We start from the raw sequence: 20,042 nt of genomic DNA, 5'->3' as shown, positions 1-20,042 counted from the left end.
AAAGCACTTGACTCTATATCAAGGTTTAAAGTAGACAAACAGTCATGCCCCTTTGCCTTATTTTTTCTACTTACATATGTAAATGCTTATTTAGATATTTAAAATATTGCCTAAAAATAGAATCCAGCTGGGCAGTAGTGGTGCATGCCAGTATTCAGAAGGCAGTATTCAGAGGCAGGTGAATTTGAGTTTGAGGTCAGCCTGGTCTACAAAGTGAGTTCCAGGATAGCCAACACTATGCAGAGAAACCATCTCAAAAACAAAAAAATAAATTAAAAATCCAGGGGTTTTGTTTATTTGTTGTTTGGCTTGGTTTTGTTTAACCTGCAATAGAAGGGTCTAGATAGCTCCCTTACAAGTGATTAACATGAAATATTCTTTTATCTTGTAGGGAACTGATGGTGTAGAATATTTATTAATTCCTGTTGACAGCGGAACATTGGCAGATTTCTTGGAGAAGGAAGAGGAGGAGGCTTAGACTGTCTCTGACCCTTGAATGTTATGTGGAAGACTCACTGTACCCCAGCTGCACCCTCTAGTAAGAATGCTGGTTTACAGCGAACATTAGGCCATCTGTCCAGCATGCAAGATGTTCTATTGACGGGACAATAACCAATTTGACCTTTCATTAGTCTGGGTGGTGTACTGTCTCTAATACTATGCAGTCATTATTGAGTTGGGGAAAATGTGCCTTTAATTTATTAGCTCTGTGGAGACTTCTTGCTGGATGAACAGTGTGCTCAGGGATTATTTGGAACTGGTAGTTTTGGACTGTTTGATAATAGAGGCTATCCCTAACTTTTAGGGCAGTTTAGCACTACAGAGCTGAATTACTACAAGTGCACTTGTTTCAGATCGTCAGAGTACAGAGTAGGGGTCACAGAACTGATGAGGAAGGAGGGGGTCCATCCCTGGCCTTTTTCTGAAATTAGTGGACTAAGGTGACCCACTCTCTCATTGTGGACCGAGCTGCACATACTTAAGACAGGTGAGCCTGAGATATGGGATGTAGAGGCACATGTCCAATCTAGAAAGTGTATTTAAAATGGCGAATGTCTGTACTATGACCTTGAACTTTTGATACAAATGAGAAGACAGGCTAGGAAATAAATTCTTGATTTAATTTTAGTAATTGTTTTCAATTATTAAATGAAAATAAAAAAATGCTTATTCTTGTACATTGACATTTTTTATTTTCTTAAATAGCACACAGGTATAGCTGGCACACATCTTTAATTCCAGCATTCCAGAGTCAGGGGCAGGCAGATTGCTTCTTTCCTTTCGAGACAACAGTATCAAGACATGATACTGTTTGTAATTCCAACACCAAGAAGGCTGAGGCAGGAGAAAAACATGAGTTCACGGCCTAGACCAGTTAATGAGTTCTAGACCAGTCGAAGCTACAGTGATGCCCTGTTTCAAAAGACAACAAACATTAATAAATAAATGCACACTGGTAACATGAAACCTGCTGGTTTGTACTGTTTTTGTGGTGTGTGTCGGCATCTGTAGATGGGTCAGAGTAAGATGCTGTGCCTGATTTCCTTGAGGTTAAGGCCTCTCACTGAACCAGAAGCTCCTTGTAGGGTTAGCCGGGCTGCCAGGGAGCTATCAGAGTCAGCCTGTCCCCCACAAAGTGCTGGCGTCACAGGCACATAGCCGAGGATAGCTTTGTACATGAGTGCTGGGGATTCAGACTCCGGTCCTCGCGCTCTCAGAGCAGGCCTTCTTACCCACTGAGCCATCTCCCTAACTCCACGTATCTTGCATTTTTGCTTAATATATCTAGTTTATTATAACTTCTCTTTTATAGTATAAGCTTCTAGTTATACAATGTACACATCTTTGCATTTGCCTTTATAGTTTTGATAGATGTCACTGTTCATAAATGGAGACCCGTTTATAGAGTCATTTTATAGTGCTAGTTGTTCCGAAGCGTTTGGAAAGGATTTTTGAGTGCATCTTACAAATCTAATGGGCACCGAGGCAGATCACTATCTACTCGCTCCCTTCGCTCAACAGCACACTTGCTTCCTGTCTAGCAGCTGTCATATGTCCTGAAGTTAAAAGTTCCTGGCTAATTTGTTTCTGGGCAGGAGGCTTAATTCACCAGGGGGAGCGCTTCTGTTGTTATTTTGTGTTTAATTCTTAGGTTAGCATGCAAAAGTAATGGTTCCCTTATGGCATTTCCATATGTACCGTCACTGTACTTGATTCTCGTTCACGTCCCCTCCCCGATAGCCAGAGGTAGAATACTTGCATACTTGCCTGCCATTCACAGTGTAAGAACATGCTCTAATAGAGCCTGCAAGGGAAAGTCTGAGTGCTTGTGAGAAAACAAGGGAAGTCTTGTGACCTCAGTTTCTTCAAAACGACAAAATTGTTCTTGGAATGTGCTTTCATGCCCTTCCCAGGTGTATCGGATACAAGTGAGTTCACTTCAGATTACTCATTATAATTGGCTGTTATTTGTTCATATGTCCCAATGGAAACACGTTTTTGCCCCATGAGGCTTGTCCTTGTGATTGCATGCTTTACCTGGGTGACTGGACTCTCAGAGTATACATTGTCTGAGGCTCTGAGTAAAGTTGGCTATTGCCTTAGACTTTAGTCCACCTCATTTTCAGGCCCTACTCTCCCAAGCTCACACTGTCAGCTAGAGTGGTAAACACACCCAGTGTTCAGTTTGATCCTTCCACCACCAAAACACAAAACAGAACAAAAGTTATAGGAATAAATACAAATGTAGATAGTGATCACCTATGGATTTTTTTTTAAGCCTGATTTAAAAAAAAAAAAAAAATCATCCTGATGCCTAACTTAAAAAGCACATTGACTGACCTTTTCAGGTCTTGGTGAGTGCGGCTGCCTGTGGAGATGAGAAGAGGGTGTCCGATACCCCGTGGCTGGAGTTACAGTTGAGAAGTGAACTCCGCTCTGCTGCCAGGGCAGCAAGTGCTCTCTGCTGAACCGTCTCCAACCGCCCTTTTTTTTTTTTTTTTTTTTTTTTTTTTTTTTTTTTGAGGCAGGGCCTCACTTTGCACCAGGCAGGCTTTGACCTCATAAATGTCCTACCTTTGCCTGTCAAATGCTGGTAGTTGTGCACTACCACACCAACCTCCCTTTTTTTTGTTTGTTTGTTTGTTTGTTTTGTTTTGTTTTAAGAGACAGTTTTTCTGTATAACAGCCCTGGCTGTCCTGAAATTCACTCTATTGACCAGGCTGGCCTAGAACTCTGGGATAAAAGACATGTGCCACCCATGCACAGCCCAAATCAGTTTTTAAATGATGAGGATTAACTGAAGGGCAGAGATCTTTGAGGCTGAAACACCGTCTACACAGAGCTACTTCCCAAGAATGCTTGCCTTTAGTCCTAGCACTTAGGGGGCAGGAGGATCAAGAGTCTAAGGCCAGCCTTATCTAAATAGTGAGTTGGAGGCTATCTTGGGTTACACAGGAAACCGCACAAGTAATCAAACAAGAAATTCCTACAGGTTTTAGTCTTTTCTAAGAGTTTATTTGTCTTTGGTGTACTCTTTACACAAACTCTTTACACAGTTTTTCCCTTATGAGCTATAACACTTGGTCAGCTGGATTGACGAGCTGAAATGATGTCACCTGTTACACCTGTACAGCAGTGTGGCCATGCCACTGACTCCCTGTGGTCCTGCTTCACTCCAGATGATGTGTAGCCTGTGTCATGATGTCCCTGTCCATTTTAAACCACATGGAGAGGGTCCCTGTCTGTCTCAGACAGGACAATATTAATCTTATTCTCCAGGTAGACACCCAGCATTTCTTGAAGGTCAGAAAGGAAGCCTCGCTCAGTGTTGCTGTGTTCACAAAGGATGACGTTTATTCCTTTAGAAGCAGCATCAAGGACATCGTGGTGGGACATTTCACCTGCCAGAAGAGGAGAGAGCAACTACTTAAATACTAGACACGGAACCCAGGCACTCTCAACACCTCTGGCTCAAAGCCATGCTTGTATTCTGGTGCGCGAACCAAGTTCTGTGTTACTAGGCACAGAAATGCAGACCTCACGCTGTGGTCGGGTGTAGAATGCTCGCCTCTCATGCACAAGGTCAGGCTGCCCAGCACAGAAACAGGAAAGTTCTAACTGAACCGTACACATCTCTGTATGGGGCCGAGTCGTGCCTGTATTCAGGAGTAAGGATACGGCAATGGGACAGAGACCAGACAGCACTGGCAGAGGTCAGGGGCAGTTCTCTCCTCTCCTCCCTTTGTGGGATCTAGAATTAAAGACCATTTCCAGTCTTGAAAAGCACGTTTGTTTACCCACTGAGCCCAAAACATGAATTTCACATTGTTTTATCGATACTTTAGTTTCCTGGCCTGACGACTGTATTGTGCACATATTTTGAATGTGCCAGCATTTTTACTATAACCTTTTACATGAATCCAGGTGTGAAATTTTCCTCTTATGCTTGTATTACTCAAAACAGTTTTATACCATTTTCAACATAAATATTTTTCTTTGGCTGATGCAAAAAAAAAAAAAAATGTTGCCAGTGATGGCAGTGTATAGCTATAATTCTAGAACTTGGGAAGCTAAGGCAAGAGGACCTTCAAAGCCAGCCTCAGCTAAAATAGGTGAGTTGGAGGCTATCCTGGGTTACTATCAAAAATAAGCAACTGAACTAAAAAGGGAAAAAAAAAAAAGGCCTTGTTAGAAAGTTGTTGTGGCAGGACAGTGGTGGCACACACCTTTAATCCCAACACTCAGTAAGTAGAGGTCGGCAGATCCCTTGATTTGAAGCCAGCCTGTTCAGAGCAAGTTCTAGAACAACAGAGCTACACAGAGAAAACCTGTCTCAAAAAGCCAAGGGGAAAAGTGTTTTTGGAGTTTTAAAAGCACCACTTATGAATTTGATGACTGAAATTGTGTACAAAAACATTGTGGGAGAAGAGTGATATCTATGATCAAATGTACAAAACTGTCAAAGAGCGTGTGTGTGTCTGTGTGTGCTATGTACAATTTGGTTTGTTCAAAAAAAGTTAAACTTGGACAAGTACTTACAGACATAAAGCCATTAAGATAATTTTTAAAAAAGATTTGTTGTTGTTTTGTCAAGACAGGGTTCTTGCTGTCCTGGGAATCACTCTGTAGACCAGGCTGGCCTCAGATTCATAGAACTCCACCTGCCTCTGCCTCCCAAGCCATGGGGTTTAAGGAGTGCAAGAGCAGGCCCAGATAAATTTATTAAGTGTAGAAATAAGAGAAAATGTGTTCTTATTGGAAAGCTGAGCTATTTTCAGCTCTACACAATCATATCAGTTCACTGCTGGGAACAGTTTATATTCAAGTACCCTTATATTTCCAAAATACCTTAACATTTGGAACTGCTTGAACTTACCGTATGCACATATTTATAATTTTTAAGAACCGTATTTGTTGTTTTTAACTGTGTATGTGTGTGTTTGTGAGTACATGGCATGTGTGTATTGGTACCACAGAGGGAGGGAGAGGAGGTAAAACACTGAAAAGAACAAGGGAGGGATCAGCAGAAGTAGAAAGGACAACTGAGTGTAACAGGATGCGGATGCTCAAAGTCTACATGCAGGAAAGGGTCATGAGACCCACCCTGTGTGTGTAAACAGTAGGTACTTTTTAAAAAAGAAAACCCAGATCCAAGAGAAGCAGCGAAGGAAACGCTTGGAGGGCTGACCACAGTCTGGTCCTGGAGGTCTTTATCTCACTCTGTACCAACCCTAAGGAGCAGGGGTGGACATGTGTGCACAGAAGGGGCGGCACCTCAAAGTGCCTCCAGATCTTCTGGCCGTATCTGAACAGTAACCAGGTTAAGTGATGCTCTTTATCTCTGGGTGTGTACGCTTAAGGGATTTCAAAGGTGACTGCGTCACGTTCCATCAAGGCCACCATAGTTCCTCAAACTGAAGTCTACAGTTCTCTCCAAGGCAGTGCGCCAGATGCTTACTCCAGCTGTGCTGTCAGCCTCCCCACAGTTCTTTAGTTAAGCTTCCTTTATCTCTGCTTGGCTTACGGATATGGCCATGATAAATCCAAAGCCCCCAGTATATGTGTAAAGGATTATGTGTGCAAACAGGTACTTACTCTGGAACCATCTGGTTATGAAATGCAGACATGTTGACACTCGACACCTCGGTGATTCCTTATATAATCTCCTCAGAACAAAGGACATTGCCTTATGTGAACACGGAGAGTTGGTACTTTTATTAATGTTTCTCTCCATGTTGTTTTTTAGACAAGCTCTTTTATTGAACATGGAGTTCAGCAACTCCTCTAGGCTAGCTGACAGTGAGCGCTGTCTTCTCCCTAGCACTGGATTTACAGGCATGGGCTGCTGCGCACAGTTCCTCTAACGTGGGCTCTGGAGCAAGTTCAAGTCCTCGTGCATGCGAGGCAAGTACTGCACCAACTGACTGTCTCCCCGGCCTCAATTCTTTCAAGAAAAATTAACCAGGGCTGGGCTGGGTGAACACTGAGGCAGCAGAATGACAAGTTTGAGGTTGGCCTGGCCTTCACTATGAGTCTTAGTTTCAAAAAACAAAAAGGAAGGGCATGGTAACACACACGTTTAGTGCCAGCACTTGAGGCAGAGGCAGGTGACAGCTGTAAATCTCCAGGCTAACTTAGTCTACACAGCTAGTTCCAGGCCAGCAAGAGCTACACAGTGAGATCCCGCATCAAAAAGGGAGGAAGAAAAATTAACTGTCTTTAGATTGAATCCTCAAGGACAGAGCAAGAAGCCTAGGAGCCAAAAACAATGTTTTATCTGCCAGAAATGCACAGTGTAAGTCAGTACAAAGAAACGGGTTAAAGAGAGTTAGGGGAAGAACAGTGTTAGATAGAAAAAAAGTTAGGGTTTTTGGTTGGTCTTTTTGCTCATCACTGAAAGCACAACAGAGGGGGACAAGAAAAAGGCTCCATAAGTGGAGAGAGTTCTTAAATGCAGGCTGCACGAGGGGTTAGGCAAAGAGGAGTCGCCAATGCCTGGCGTCCGAGTAGCTACACTTGGAAAACTGGTGGCACAAGTCTGTCATCTCAGCCACTGGAAACAGGCAGAAGAACTGCAGTTGCTCTAAGTTCAAGGCCAGCCTGGTTAACATACTAAGTTTTGGCCAGTCAGAGGTACATAGTGAGACCATGGCAAGCCAAAAGCAGCCAGGGATGGTGGTGCACATCTTTTAATTCCAGCACGTAGGAGGCAGGAGTTGAAGCATCCCTGAGTTCAGGGTCAACTTGGTCTACAAGGCCAGCCAAGAGTACCCAATGAGATCCTGCCTCAAAGGTTCAGTGGCGGTGAGATGTGGTTCAGTGGCTGAGGGCACTCGCCCTCAAGCTGACAACCCCAGGTCAATCCCAGGAAACCACATGGTGAGAACAGACTCCTACAAGCTGTCTTATGAGTTCTACATGTGCACTGTGGCACACGATAAAAAACACATTTGAGGGGACCGTTAGAGGCACAGTGGAGTGCTTCTGAGAGACCAAAGAATTAAAAATGAGGTTTTTGTGGTATTGAGCTAACTTAAGACATTTGGGCAGCTGTAGGGAAGAACTGACCTTGATGTTCTCTGCTCATGGGAAGTGCTGTTGCCAGGAAACCAGCCTGGAAGGCCTTGCTCCTGGAGATAGCTCAGGCTGAGCTAACCAGCCCTCTCCCCTAGCAGCAGTCTATCAGTCCAGCACAGGACTGAAGCCCCTGGCCAGCCATTTCCCCTCACTCCACCCCCCAAACCCCAAAGAAAACAATATGGGAACATTCATGGTCCTGGCACTTTCCCATAGCAAACAGTTTATGAAATGTAGCATCCCTTTTTTCTGTATTAACCAACAGAAGCTTGCCAGGCTAAAACCTGAGCTCTCTAGCTGGATGCCAATAAAGATCCTCGTGTGTTTTGCAATGGACTCATGAATCAGGCATAATACTTCAGGTAAGATATAAAGACAAAAGAAGATTCTAAAAGATTTCAGAGCTTGACCTGAGGGAACTGTTAACTGACTTTGGGCCAAAAGGAACCTCTTTGCAACCCAGGTGGCAAGCAAGAAGGCATCCCATTATCTAACATGAAACCTGAGAAGAAAAGCAGTTAAGTAAATAGTGACTGGACTGAACTTGGGGGCAAACTGTGAGATTGTCACGTGATTTATCCCCTGTACTGACAACACTGCCTTCAGTTTGCTATTGATCCTGTCTGATTCAAGTGGAGAACACAGTTATTAAGGGCTGGTGGCATAGCCCTCAGTAGCTGGCATGCAGGAGATTCGAGGTTCAAGGCCCTGCACAAAAAAAAAAAAAAAAAAACCCACAGAAATGAAAGGGAAAAGCTATATTGTTATGCTTTAGCTGGTCCACAGTCCTGAAATCTGCTAGTTCTGAATGTTTAAGAAATAAGGTAAGGTTGAGGAAGAGATCAAGAAATTGTCCTACCTGTGAGGTAAAGGTCAGCCTCCACTCCTTGTAGAATGCTGCCTCCAGAACCAGCACACAGGGCCACAGTGTTGACTGGAGACTCTTCAAGAAAAAAGCAGTAAGAGTTAGTGGTGTTACAGAGAAATATAACCCCTTTCTGTGTAACACTACAACTTGTACTAAAAATCCTAACTAATGCAGACTGACTACTCTCTTCAGTAGTTATGAATTATGCTGTCTTGATTTAAAAATGGGTGTGGTGGCACACCTTTAAGCCCCACACCTGGGAAGCAAGAGGCAAGTGGATCTCTGTGAGTTCGAGGCCAGCCTGATCTATAGAGTTTCAGGACAGCCAGGGCTCCACTGTGAGACCTTGTCTCAAAAAAAAGAAAACACGAAGCAACACAAAACCAAGAGCAGGCATGGTGAGACCCGTAATCCCACATGTCTATAGTCCCAGAGTTTGTGAGGACAACCCTAAGTTCAGGCAAGGCCAGCTGAAATTTGAACTATGATGATTCCTGCCTCCACACAAGTGCTCAACTTAAAGGCATGTGGCAGCATGCATCACTCAAAAAACAATTTAAAAATATTTTAGGCAAGCAGATCCATCTTTGGCACCATACAGAAAACACAAGACAAGAGCACTGTTGCTTCAAATGCAGCTGTGCAAACCCATAAGCCTCTTGAGTAGTAACAATACTGCAGCTTCTCACTTTGCCTCAGTGCTAATAAACCTCAGCTGAGTCTGTGGACAGAGGCAAGAGGGCTGAAGAACTAAGGGCAAGGTAGAGAAATGTAGAGCAGGAGAGATGGGTGGTCAGGTTAAAAGCACTTGCTCTTCCAGAGGACCCAAATCTGGCTCCTAGCATTCATATCTGGTAGCTCACCACCACCTGTAACTTCATCTCCAGGGGGGGTCTGACAACACACAAACACTTCAAGATAAATAAATATTAAAAAAAAAATGCTAGATACAACTATATTAGGCACCTCCCCTTTTTTTTTCTTAAGAAGGGACCTTCCGGTGTGGTCTTGGCTGGCCTGTACCTCACTATGTAGGCCCACCCCCAGCAAAGATCCAGCTGCTTCCGACAGGTGTCAGAGGTAAAGGTCTACATCCCACCCAGGCCAGTCTAGAATTTCTGCCTAATAATGAGCTAAAACCCTCTGCAGCAATGGCCAGTTTATAATTAGCAGACCTCCAATGCTGACCAGAGATGAATATAGAACCGAGTAAGAGATAAATTTGACTGTGGGAGTGTTCATAAGCCTTATGGAGGCCCATAGGGAATGGCGAGGGAGGACTCCTTCCTCCAGCTCCTCAGCCAGTCCTGACCCACTGCGCACAGTGTTGATCTACTAAGGACTCCTAGCACACTAGTGAAGTCTCAGAAGGGAGCGGAGGCTAGGGCGCTGACTGCTTCCCCTCTACAGAAGTCTCCTGAGGTGATCTTGCCAGCTCTCCACATCTCCGTACTCCACACTAACCTGACTGTTAGTGGTGCTTGAGGCCAGCATGGGATGGTTTGCGTGGCATTTCAGTCATTTAAAGGCCTTTACACTGGACGATAAAGTTAGATCTGCACTTGGAGTCTGGCCTCTGGAGTCTGATTCCCAGGATTCTGCGTGGGCTCCACCGCCACTCATCCCGCATTCCCCAGTTCCTGATCCCCACATTTTACCATTTAGGCTAGAGAGATGTATTCCACATTGTAGCCCAGCCCCCCCTGGCTGACAAAGCAAACCAGTTATCTCCCTGAGCCGCCACGGTGTTCCTGCCACGTACTAGGCAAAAGCAGTACATACTCCCAGCACTTGGGAGATAATGGCAAAAGAAAAAGGAGTTTGAGAGGGTCCTGTGTGTATGAGACCAGGTGTCAAAAATAAATAAAACCAAAATGAATCCAGTCACAGTAGATCTGCTGGATGAGGAAAGAGATATTTACCTAATGTCTTCCCTACTCCAAGAGCTAAGCGAAGATGAGATAGCTTCAGGTGTCTTTTGATCCGCTTTATCATTGTTGCCAGGGAGACAGATGTATCCAATGTGCATAACCGTCCCATTCCAGTATTCAGGAGCAAAGGCTGACAAGAAACACAAGTTAGAAACAGCATCTGTCCCCAGTCCCAAAAAATGTACAGAACTGGAATCAGGAAGATTTGTGTTTATAAGCTTAGGATGAAAACCTTGTAAAAGCATTCTAACTTTTGGGAGTTCATACCCTCCTAGATATTTAACACATAGTCAAAACTAAGTTTTGTTGTTGCTGTTGTTTTGGTTGGTTGGATGGTTGGTTTTGTTTTGTTTTTTCAGACAGGGTTTCTCTGTGTGTAGCTTTGGCTGACCTGGAACTCACTGTGTAGACCAGACTAGCTTTGAACTCACAAACACCCACCTGCCTCTACCTAACAAGTGCTGGGATCTATAAAACAAAATGCCTTTAAATATAAGCCCCACTTGCCCAAAGACAGATACTTCCTAAAATGCTGGTGGCTCTTCATGTAAGCTAACAAGCCACACGTTTTCACTTCTGTAAACAAGGCTGGTATGCCAACTGCACAGCACTGCTTGATCACACATAGGATGCAGGGACATGGGCAGGAAGCATGTCAGGACGAATGCTGGTCCCCAACTGGACAGAGGCAGAAGCACGCAGCCTTGTGGGCTGTGCCTTTATAAGCATCTGACAAGGTAATTCGAGGCCCTTTTCTGGGAATTCTGGGGATGGACCTAGCCAGTGTCCATTGTCTAGCCAAAATTTAATAGCGCTTGCTTCAAATTTGGCTCAAAAATTGTAGCCATGATCTTATTCTCGCCTTGTGGGATCAATAAGAGAAGTGTATTGCAGTCAGCAAAGGCCTAAAGGAAGAGCCATCTAAGCCATTTGACACCAGACACAAAGCTACAGGATTTGGAGTTCACCTGATGGGTTTCGTTCTGGCTTTGTTCCGGCATTTCTTCACCATGCCACCATTACTCCTTTTTGTAATGGTGATGCATATTCTGTGCCACTGTATGCTGGAAGTATGTAATTTGCCTTTTGACTTCACAAGGGGTTAGAACTAACAGACTGCCTTGGGTCTCAGTAGAGACACTGAACTCTGGTCTTCTAAACAGTATTGAGATATGAAAGACTATGGGGACTTTCTGAAGTCGGACTAAATACATTTTTCCTGGTGACATGGCCATGCTCCTATGAGGCACCAACAAGAGGTTTGAGCGAAAATATGTCCCCTCGTAGGCTCATACATTTGAATGCTTGGTCCCCAGTTGTAGAAGGGAAGGATTAGGAAGTGAGGCCTGGTTGGAGGGGGTCGCTGGGGACAGGCTTTCAGGTTTCAACACTCAAGCCATTCCCAGTGCTCTCTCCACAGGAGGGTAATAAATACCCACATCTAGAACCACAAGGAAGGAAGGGTCAGGGACCTCCTAGTCCCACACCGGCTCCCTCTCACAGAAGTCTCCAGGAACATGTCCTCACCACAGTGTGTGTGTGAGCATGCGCGCTCTCAATTCGCTCCTTCATTTACGGGTTCTATGGCTCAAACTCAGGTTGCCAGGCTTGCACCGTAATCAACTCTGTTTGACTTAACAGTTAACAGTTTATAAATGAACCTGCAGCACAAGAACAACTGTAATGCAATCCACCAGTATTCACACGTAGTATCTGAATGCCAGTTATGCATCAACACAGCTGTCAAAATGCACAGCAACATGAGGGCTGAATTCTTTTTTTTTTTTTTTTTTTACCTTCTCCAATGAAAGAATTTCAGTTTTCTGATAAAGTTGTCTGTCCTGGGAGAGGAAGGCTAGCACCTGCATCAGAGCCTTCTGAGTGCAATTCAGGCTGATCCGCGTTTGTTCATCATCATCACACCTAGAAAATATCAGTTGCTTAACTAGGATAAAAGTATTTTAAATGCCCCACAGTCTATAAACTTCTTTAACAGATTTATATGAAACCAAAGATGTGATCAGCAAAACTTGCTTAATCTCAGACCAATACAGAGCCCTCAAAATATGGCTGCCCAGAACCCTGACACCTTATGCCTACCAACTTAAAGTAACAGTGGCTACATCCTTCAACATGTCCAGTAAAATTGAATATCTATGGACAGAGCTAGAGAAAATGGAAATTTTTCTCCTTTCTCCATGTATGTGTGTATGCATGCACATGTGTACAAGTGCTTGGCAGTATATACACACCACAGCGTGTGGATCAGAGGACAATGTATGAAGGTCCATTTCCTTTCTACCAAGCAGGTTGTAGGGATCAAAACCAAGGCCCATCAGCCTTGGCAGAAAGTGTCTTTACCCTATGAGTAATTTTCAATCACTGAATCCAGACTATACAGAATGAAGGCCCAGATCTGCATTTGTAGTAAGAACCCATAATGGACAGACAGCCCTTGAGAAGGAGTGCTCTAGGGAGTCTCAAAACAAAGTGCTATCAAGAGTTTTCTAGCCTGGGATGGGGCCAAGGGCCTGTAACGCCACCTCTAAGGAGGCAAAGGCAGAAGAGCTGTGGTGAGTGTAAGGCCAGACTTGACCATGTAGCCAAACCTTGACTAAACAAAATCAAAGCACATGCAGTTTTGTTAGCACAGAATTCTAGAAATAAAAGATACCTAAAAAGGTTTCCTGCAGCCAAGGCTATAAAAAGAAACTCTGTCTTGAAAAACAAAACAAAACAAAAAGGTTCTCTGATCTGGTGCAGTAACACATGTAGATCAGGAGTTACAGGCCATCTCAAACCTAACTCTTTGACTTTGGTCCTAACTCTTAGAAAGCAGAAGCAGGGGGTTCTTTGTGAGTTCAAGGACAGCCTGGTCTACATAACAGCCAGGACTACAGAGGAAAGACCCCATCTCATAAACAAAACAAAAAAGATAAAGTCAAACAAATGAATGGGCTGAAGAAATGGCTTAGCGGTTAAGCCTATGCCCTTTGCAAGGACCAGAGTTCAGTTCCCAGTACCCACAGCACACCTTTCAGTTAGGAAAACAACCTGTGTGCCTGCTGTGGTAGAGCATGCCTTCATCCCAGCAGCAGGAGGCAGAAGCAGGCGGATTTCTGTAAGTCTGAGGTTAACCTGGACTACATATCACTGTAGGACAAGCCGAGGTAGACAGTGAGATATAGTGAGACCATGCGTCAAAATAAATATAATGAAAAAAAATGTAGAAAACAAAACTATGTTTATTGTGACTATATCTACTCCTCAGCTGGGCCAGATGACACATGCCTGTATCTTAATCCTTGGAAGGCTGAGGCCAAAGGATCAAAAGTTCAAGGCCAGAAGACCCAGTTCTCTGTAAACAACGCAAGGGATTATGTGGACTGTGAATCTTCCTTCTTATTATTAGTGCATGCGTGAATGTGGGAGTGGGCATGAGTGTGTACATGTATGCCATAGGATGCCTAGGAAGTCAGAGGGCAACTTCAGGAACTCGGTTCTCTCCTTCCACTGTGTGCGTTCAGGGATCACACTCCTGGGGGCAGACAGCTTGGTGGTAAGTGCCTTTTACCCACCGAGCCATTTCAAAACCTACTGCTTGAATTTTTAATGCTTTATTTTCAACTTATTTTACGGTTTTTGTTTGGTTTGGTTTTTTGAGACAGGGTTTCTCTGTTGCCCTGGCAGTCCTGGACTCACTCTGTAGACCAAACTGGCCTTGAACTCACAAAGATCTGCCTGCTTCTGCCTCCCTAATGCTGGGATTAAAGACATAGACCACCATGCCCAGCTCAACTTATTTTTCTTTTAAGTATTTACATGGTATCTCAGTGTGGCAGGACAGCTTCTGTAATTTTAAATCTAGCCAACTGACACAGAAGGGTATACGGTCATTTAGAGGGCCAGACCATATTTCATACTACACTTGGGCCCAGGTGCACATGTGGTACACAGACCTAAGTGCAGGCAACACACCCATAGATATAAACAAAATTAAGAAAAGAAATAGAAGCCAGGAGTAGCAGCTCACATCTGTTACCCCGACACTGGAGGCAAGGGCAGGAGTTGGCAGCCATCCTCGATATATCATGAGACCCTATCTCAAGGAAAAACTAAAGCAAACAAAACAACAGAAAAGTGGCTCTGAAATGGTTCAGTGGGTAAAGGGACATACTGCAAAGCCTACATGAGTTCAATCTTTGGATCCCATGTAGTGGAAGGAGAGAAGTATAGTGAGAATTTTTGTTTTTCTAAACAATACAGAAGAAATGTTGTAAGAATGTGCTTCTGTTTCAATCCCAGGTGTGGAAATTAGGACTGCTTTAGAGTTACCACAGCAGCTAAGTATGATTTGTCTCGTGCTCTGGCAGGGGCGTGATTTTGCCAGCTGAAAATAGTTAACCTTTGGAATTCTGGGAACTCTTCCAAGGGCATCTACCAGAGCTCTGAGAGAGGCTGGAGGCTGCTGCTGGTCCCTTCGCTGTTTGCTCATGGTACTTTGGCTGGTTGCTTTTGCTATTTGCTGGACTGCTGGTTGGCGATGTCCTGATGTCAATACCCCTAATCAGCAGGAAGCAGTCTAACTGTGGGGAACAGGAACCAGGAAAAGGGGGTGAGTGGCAACAGAGCCCCAGGAATCAGACTCAAGGTGCAGGTCTAACTTTATTGTGCTGTGTAAAAGCCTTTACATGATTGAAGGGCCAACATCCCACGCTAGCCTCAAGCATCAAGAGAAGGAGGAAGCAGTCGCCACTCTAGCCTTGAATCCATTTTTTGACTTCACCAGTGTGCGAGGAGACCCCAGTAGATCACCACTGTGCGCAGTGGGTCGGGATTGTTTGAGGGGTCATGGCAGCCATGCCGCCTCACTCAGCATTCTCTATGGGCCTCCATGACACTTACCTCGACACTCCCTACACTGGACGGCATTGACAGCCCCGGCCACTCTCTCCTTTCTCTCCTACCTAGAGCTGGGGGTTTGGAAGGGGAGGTGGGAAAGAGAGCCCAATAAAGAATCCAAAATCCTGGCTACAGAGAACCTCTTTGCCCAAGTTGTCCCCTGACCTCCACATACACACTATGGTGTGCGCATCTCCATGCAAACACACATTAAATAAATCATACACGACAAGCTTTTAAACCCAGGGATAGGTAACATACCTAGCAGGAAAAGAAGTGACAGAAACCTCTCCAATTCCTTTCACTGCAGACATGACTTTCTCTAGGTCTTGGGTGTGGTTCACACTGAATTCCAGGCGATGAGTCCCCTCTGTCGGGTAGTCAGGAGCTTTGGAGGGGTGGATGGGTCTGGTAGTGCAAGTTCCTAAGGAGAAAAGTGTCGGGAAACCATGTCCTTTGTAGCGCTTTAGAACTAGAGATAAGACACTGTAAGTAAAATCTATGACACGTTTCAGAATCCACTTCCATGCTTACCTATGTGAGCACACTTACATAAATAACCCTTACACGCTCATTACCAGTCTCCATGATCTAGATTGTCTGCACATTTAAAATAAAATCCATTTTCACATTTATTTTCCTGAAGATTCATATTTCAGGTAACCTTGGACAAAAAGAATCGCTGATTTTTTTTTTTTTAATCTACCGTTTGGTCAATCTCATTTAAAACAAAGTATAGATCACAAATACATATGTGTTGGGCACATTTATAATAAGCACTTTATTATAAAGGCTTCAGTCCAAGGCAAGGTATGGTGGTTCACGCCTGTCCTAGAACTGGTGAGGTCTGGACAGATGCACATGAGATCTGTCTTGAGTGTGAGGCCAGCCTGATCTACACGCTCAGTTCCAAGCCAAGGCAAGTGAGACTGGAAGAAACACAAATAAAACAACCAAAAGAACAACAACAAAAAGCTTTAGCTCAAAATGAGTACCAAAATAAAGCTACGCCACGCTGAATCCCTTCACTCATGCTGGGATGTAAGCTTTCAGTGAGACCCTGATGGCAAGCTGCGTGTCACCAACATGCCTCTAATTCTAGCACTGGATAAACGAACCTGTCACATAAGACTAACGACCTGTGTTCAGTTCCAGAAACCCACAGTGGAAGGAGAGAACCAACTCCTGAAAGTTGTCCTCTGATGTACACAGTCACACGGTAATAACAAAAATAAATAAAAACAAGACCACCAACAATCTCGCTATTTATGTAATTAACCTAGCAAGCACATCCTGAAGATCCTGAGCAGCTGCCAGCGCCGGGGATGCTGCCACCGTGTCACCTGACCGAACAACCATGAGGGTGGTCTAGCAATGAAGACCCATGCCATGCTTGCTACCTGAAGCTAACCCATTATCCTCCCTGTGCTGGCTTCTGTTTGTCAGCTTTGACACAAGCCAGGGTCATCCAGGAAAAGAAAATCTCAATTGAAAACAAAAAAAAAAAAAAAAAAAAGAAAGAAAAATGGCTCCATCGCATTGCCTGTAGGCAAGTCTGTGGGACATGTTCTAGACTAAGGATTGATGTGGGAGGACCCAGAACCCTAGGTGGTCCTGGGTTGTTTAAGAGAGCAGGCTAAGGAAGTCATGAGGGCAAAGCAGTAAGCAGTGCTCCTCTACGGCCTGGACTTCAGTTCCAGCCTCCAGGACCCTGCCCTGACTTCACGTCATGATGGACTGTAAGCCAAAAGATAAAGAAACCCTTTTCTTAAGATGCTTTTGGTTATGCTGTTTATCATAGCAATAGAAAGCAAATCGGGCCAGCCCTCTACATAGAGTTCAAGGCTAGCCTGAGCTACATGAGACCCAGCAGCAAAACAACAAAATATTTCATGGTTTGTTTTCCTTTTGCTTATGTTTTGGTAGGATGATACAGTGTCTGGCTGTATAGCTCAGGCTAGCCTTAAAGCCAAGCTCTTCCTGATTCAGCTTCCTGGATGTTTAAAGTATGGAATTTTGGATTATAGGCTTATAGTGTTTCGTTTTTCTTTTTTTCTTAAAAGATTTTGCTTAGCTTTATTTCATTGTTTTACATATATGAGTGTCTTGTCTGCATGTATGCACCACGTGTGTGTCCATAAAGGTCAGAAGAGGGCATTGGTTCCCCCTGGGACTGGAGTTACAATAGTTGTGAAGCCTCCAAGTGGGTGCTGGGAACTCAGCACCTCTGTAAGAGCAGCAGAAAGTGTACTTAAATGCTGAGCCAATTCTCCAGCTCCAACAAATAGTTCATTTTTCAAATGAAACTTGGGCTGGAGAGCTGGCTCGGTCGTGGAGAGCACCACTTGCTATTGCAGAGGACCTGGGTTCAGTTCCCAGCACCCACATGGCAGCTCATAACTGTCTGTAGCTCCAGCTCTAGAGGATCCGACACCCTCTTGTGGCCTAGGCTACATGGGCACTGCACACATTTGGTGCACTTACATACAAGCAGGCAAAACACCCCACAGACATAAAAATAAAATACATCTTAACCAATTTAAGCAACACACTGCTTTTAATATTACACAAAAATAGAAAATCTGATGCCCCTTAAAAAAAACGATTAAAACATTTACTCAGAAGACATTCTAAACTTTTAAAGTATGCATAGGGAAATCATTAACTAGAAAAGGCCGAGAGGGTTCTCACCAAGCCCTTTGGCTAACCAGCTGTTGACTCCCTGGGGTGCGGCATCGAAGGCTGTGTGGGGAGAGTAGATGGCGACTCTGTTCTCCAGTGCCTGGATCAGCAGGCGTTCCTTCCAGGTCTTCCAAGTTATGTGCTTTATGGGCAGGAAAATAGGTGGATGGTAGGAGAGAATGAGATCTGCCTTCTTTTGCAGTGCCTCCTCCATGACCTCCTCAGTCAAGTCGTTGGTCAGGAAGAGTGTCTTTACAGTATGGGGAGGGCTTGGTTCCACCAGTAATCCCACATTGTCCCAACTCTCAGCAAACGAGAGGGATGCAAAGTCATTCAAGGAAGAAAGAAGAGCCTTCAGATCCATGAAGGAACGAGAAGAACTGTAGATCCAGGACTGGGCAAGCCGGACACTTGTAGGGACCAGATGTGCAGATGACAGCATACGGAAACCAGGTAAAACCACGTCTGGGGTAAAAATGTAAGAAATGGTATTTATTTGTGTTCAGTTCACTTCTGCACTTTGAGGCAATAAAGCATGTGAGTTAAACAGTTGTTGCCACAGACCCAGATTCAAATAGTGGCTCTGCCAATCTACAGCAAGCTGGGCTCAGCTACGTCTGGTGACCTCTTTTTTTCTCATATACAAAATGGAGACATGGCAACCTGCCACACAGCCATCTGAAGAGGCATCGGCACCATTCTATCACCTAGCAAGGCCAATACACTATAAATGCCCTCACCACTGCTTCAACTTTACACCCTGAATCTCTACTGCACTCACAACACAAATGCACACAAAGATACACACAGGCACACTATTAAACCTGTTTAAGGGGCTGAAGATGCAGCTGGGTTGGTAGTGTTTGCCCAGCATGCACCAGGGTTCAGTTCCCAGCATCACATATACTGGGTGTGATGGCACATGTCTCCTAGCACTTGGGAGGGAAGAGGCAGCAGGATATGAGGGTCAAGGCCAGCCTGGTTACAGAAGACCCTGTAGCAAACATTTGAAATTTAAAAATCTTGAGCATATGAGCAAGAATTGAGGTAAACAGGTCCCTCCACAGATGAGCAGAGTCAAGGCAAGAGAAGACCAGCGCTGCTGCCCGAGTGAACACCAACACCTACACACAGCGGGGCCAAACGGGTAGGGCATTTACCCACATATTCTGTGGCCCTTCAAATGCCAATGTGGGAGGGCAGTGCCACAAAACCACCAATCCAAAAGACAAATATACAGACATTTACTATGTGGTGTGCGGCCTGAGTGTTAACAGGAGCTTTGAATAAAGGGAACATGTTTGCCTCAACCAGCTATCGAGGGCATTGGGAATACCTGGCCAACAAAGCTGATGTACCTTGTGATTTTATTGTTATTCAATAAACCATTGTGAGATGACATGAACGTGTCCGGCTATGTTTCTGACACGGGGTGCTCACAATACAGATACACTGAAAACATTTGAAATAATATGAATAATAATTTGGAACCGCCTGCGACAGGCAGCTGAGGAGCTCACTCTTCAATCCCATCTCCTCGCACTGCCACGAAGTTCAAAGTGAAACCGCACTAGTGGGCGTGAACGAGACCTCCTGAAGGGGCAAACGGCCTGGAAGCGCAGCCCAGTGGAGAAACTGGACAATTACAAGTCCACAGCCAATCTACCTTATCTGGGGCTACCTGCAAGGTCTCTGAACAGCCATTGCTACTTAAGTTACACGAGAGCTTTCTTTACCCTCGCGCACGGTTCTTCCTTCTTGCTCTAGTGCATGGCTCAAGACATTTTCCAGAGTAAAAAAAAAGGCCACGTGGCACAGCCTTCAAGCCTCGAGTCGGGACCCTCGCCCCTCCTGCAGCGGGGGAGCTCTCCGCCGCAGTCTCCCCTCGGCGGCACCGCGACCGGCCCCGGTGTGCAGCGAGAGGACAGCCCTCGCGACCTCACACTCGCCCACTACTCACCAGGCGCAGAAACTCCTGTGGCGCGTCACTTCCGCTCAGCCCTGAAGCTCTTGGCAGGGCCGGCAGGAAGGTGGGCGGAAGTGGCCGGGTGCGTTTTCCTTCCGACCTCAGGCGAGTGTG

General features: G+C 44.9%; 2 protein-coding genes across 5 annotated transcripts in view; one reads left to right on the top strand and one right to left on the bottom strand.

Moving 5' to 3' along the window:
- The window catches only part of Orc2 (origin recognition complex subunit 2), a 38,481-nt gene extending 37,014 nt beyond the window's left edge, over positions 1-1,467 (top strand). For all 3 annotated transcript variants that reach the window (XM_060368399.1, XM_060368400.1, XM_060368398.1), the window contains one exon: positions 392-1,467. In XM_060368399.1, coding sequence (XP_060224382.1) covers positions 392-478 — 87 coding nt within the window. In that variant the 3' untranslated portion in view covers positions 479-1,467. The remainder of the gene's footprint in view (positions 1-391) is intronic.
- A 2,028-nt stretch (positions 1,468-3,495) lies between these two features.
- Nif3l1 (NGG1 interacting factor 3 like 1) lies at positions 3,496-20,041 on the bottom strand. Of its 2 annotated transcripts, none has more exons than XM_021655091.2 (7): positions 19,923-20,041; positions 17,972-18,427; positions 15,542-15,704; positions 12,175-12,301; positions 10,370-10,508; positions 8,439-8,522; positions 3,496-3,903 (listed from the first exon to the last, which is right to left on the bottom strand). In XM_021655091.2, exons 2-7 carry the CDS (start codon positions 18,402-18,404, stop codon positions 3,719-3,721), a joined length of 1,131 nt encoding a protein of 376 aa, XP_021510766.1. In that variant the 5' UTR covers positions 18,405-18,427; positions 19,923-20,041; the 3' UTR covers positions 3,496-3,718. The 2 variants fall into 2 exon arrangements, with proteins under 2 accessions (XP_021510766.1, XP_021510767.1); XM_021655092.2 differs by lacking the exon at positions 19,923-20,041 and adding an exon at positions 19,699-19,723.
- Position 20,042: the final 1 nt, after the last annotated feature.

The sequence above is a fragment of the Meriones unguiculatus genome, chromosome 15 (assembly GCF_030254825.1).
Source record: "Meriones unguiculatus strain TT.TT164.6M chromosome 15, Bangor_MerUng_6.1, whole genome shotgun sequence".
NCBI classification, from domain to species: domain Eukaryota; kingdom Metazoa; phylum Chordata; class Mammalia; order Rodentia; family Muridae; genus Meriones; species Meriones unguiculatus.
The sequence above is the reverse complement of the archived record's forward strand: the minus strand, read 5'-3'. Positions and strand labels throughout refer to the sequence as shown.

Excerpts from the sequence above, each read along its gene's own strand:
- Nif3l1 (XM_021655091.2), bottom strand. The coding sequence starts at position 18,404 with ATGCTGTCATCTGCACATCTGGTCCCTACAAGTGTCCGGCTTGCCCAG. Across the intron at positions 15,705-17,971 it reads CTGGTTAGCCAAAGGGCTTG|GAACTTGCACTACCAGACCC; the intron begins GTGAGAACCCTC and ends TTTTCTCCTTAG. Across the intron at positions 8,523-10,369 it reads TGGAGTAGGGAAGACATTAG|AGTCTCCAGTCAACACTGTG; the intron begins GTAAATATCTCT and ends TTTTTCTTGAAG.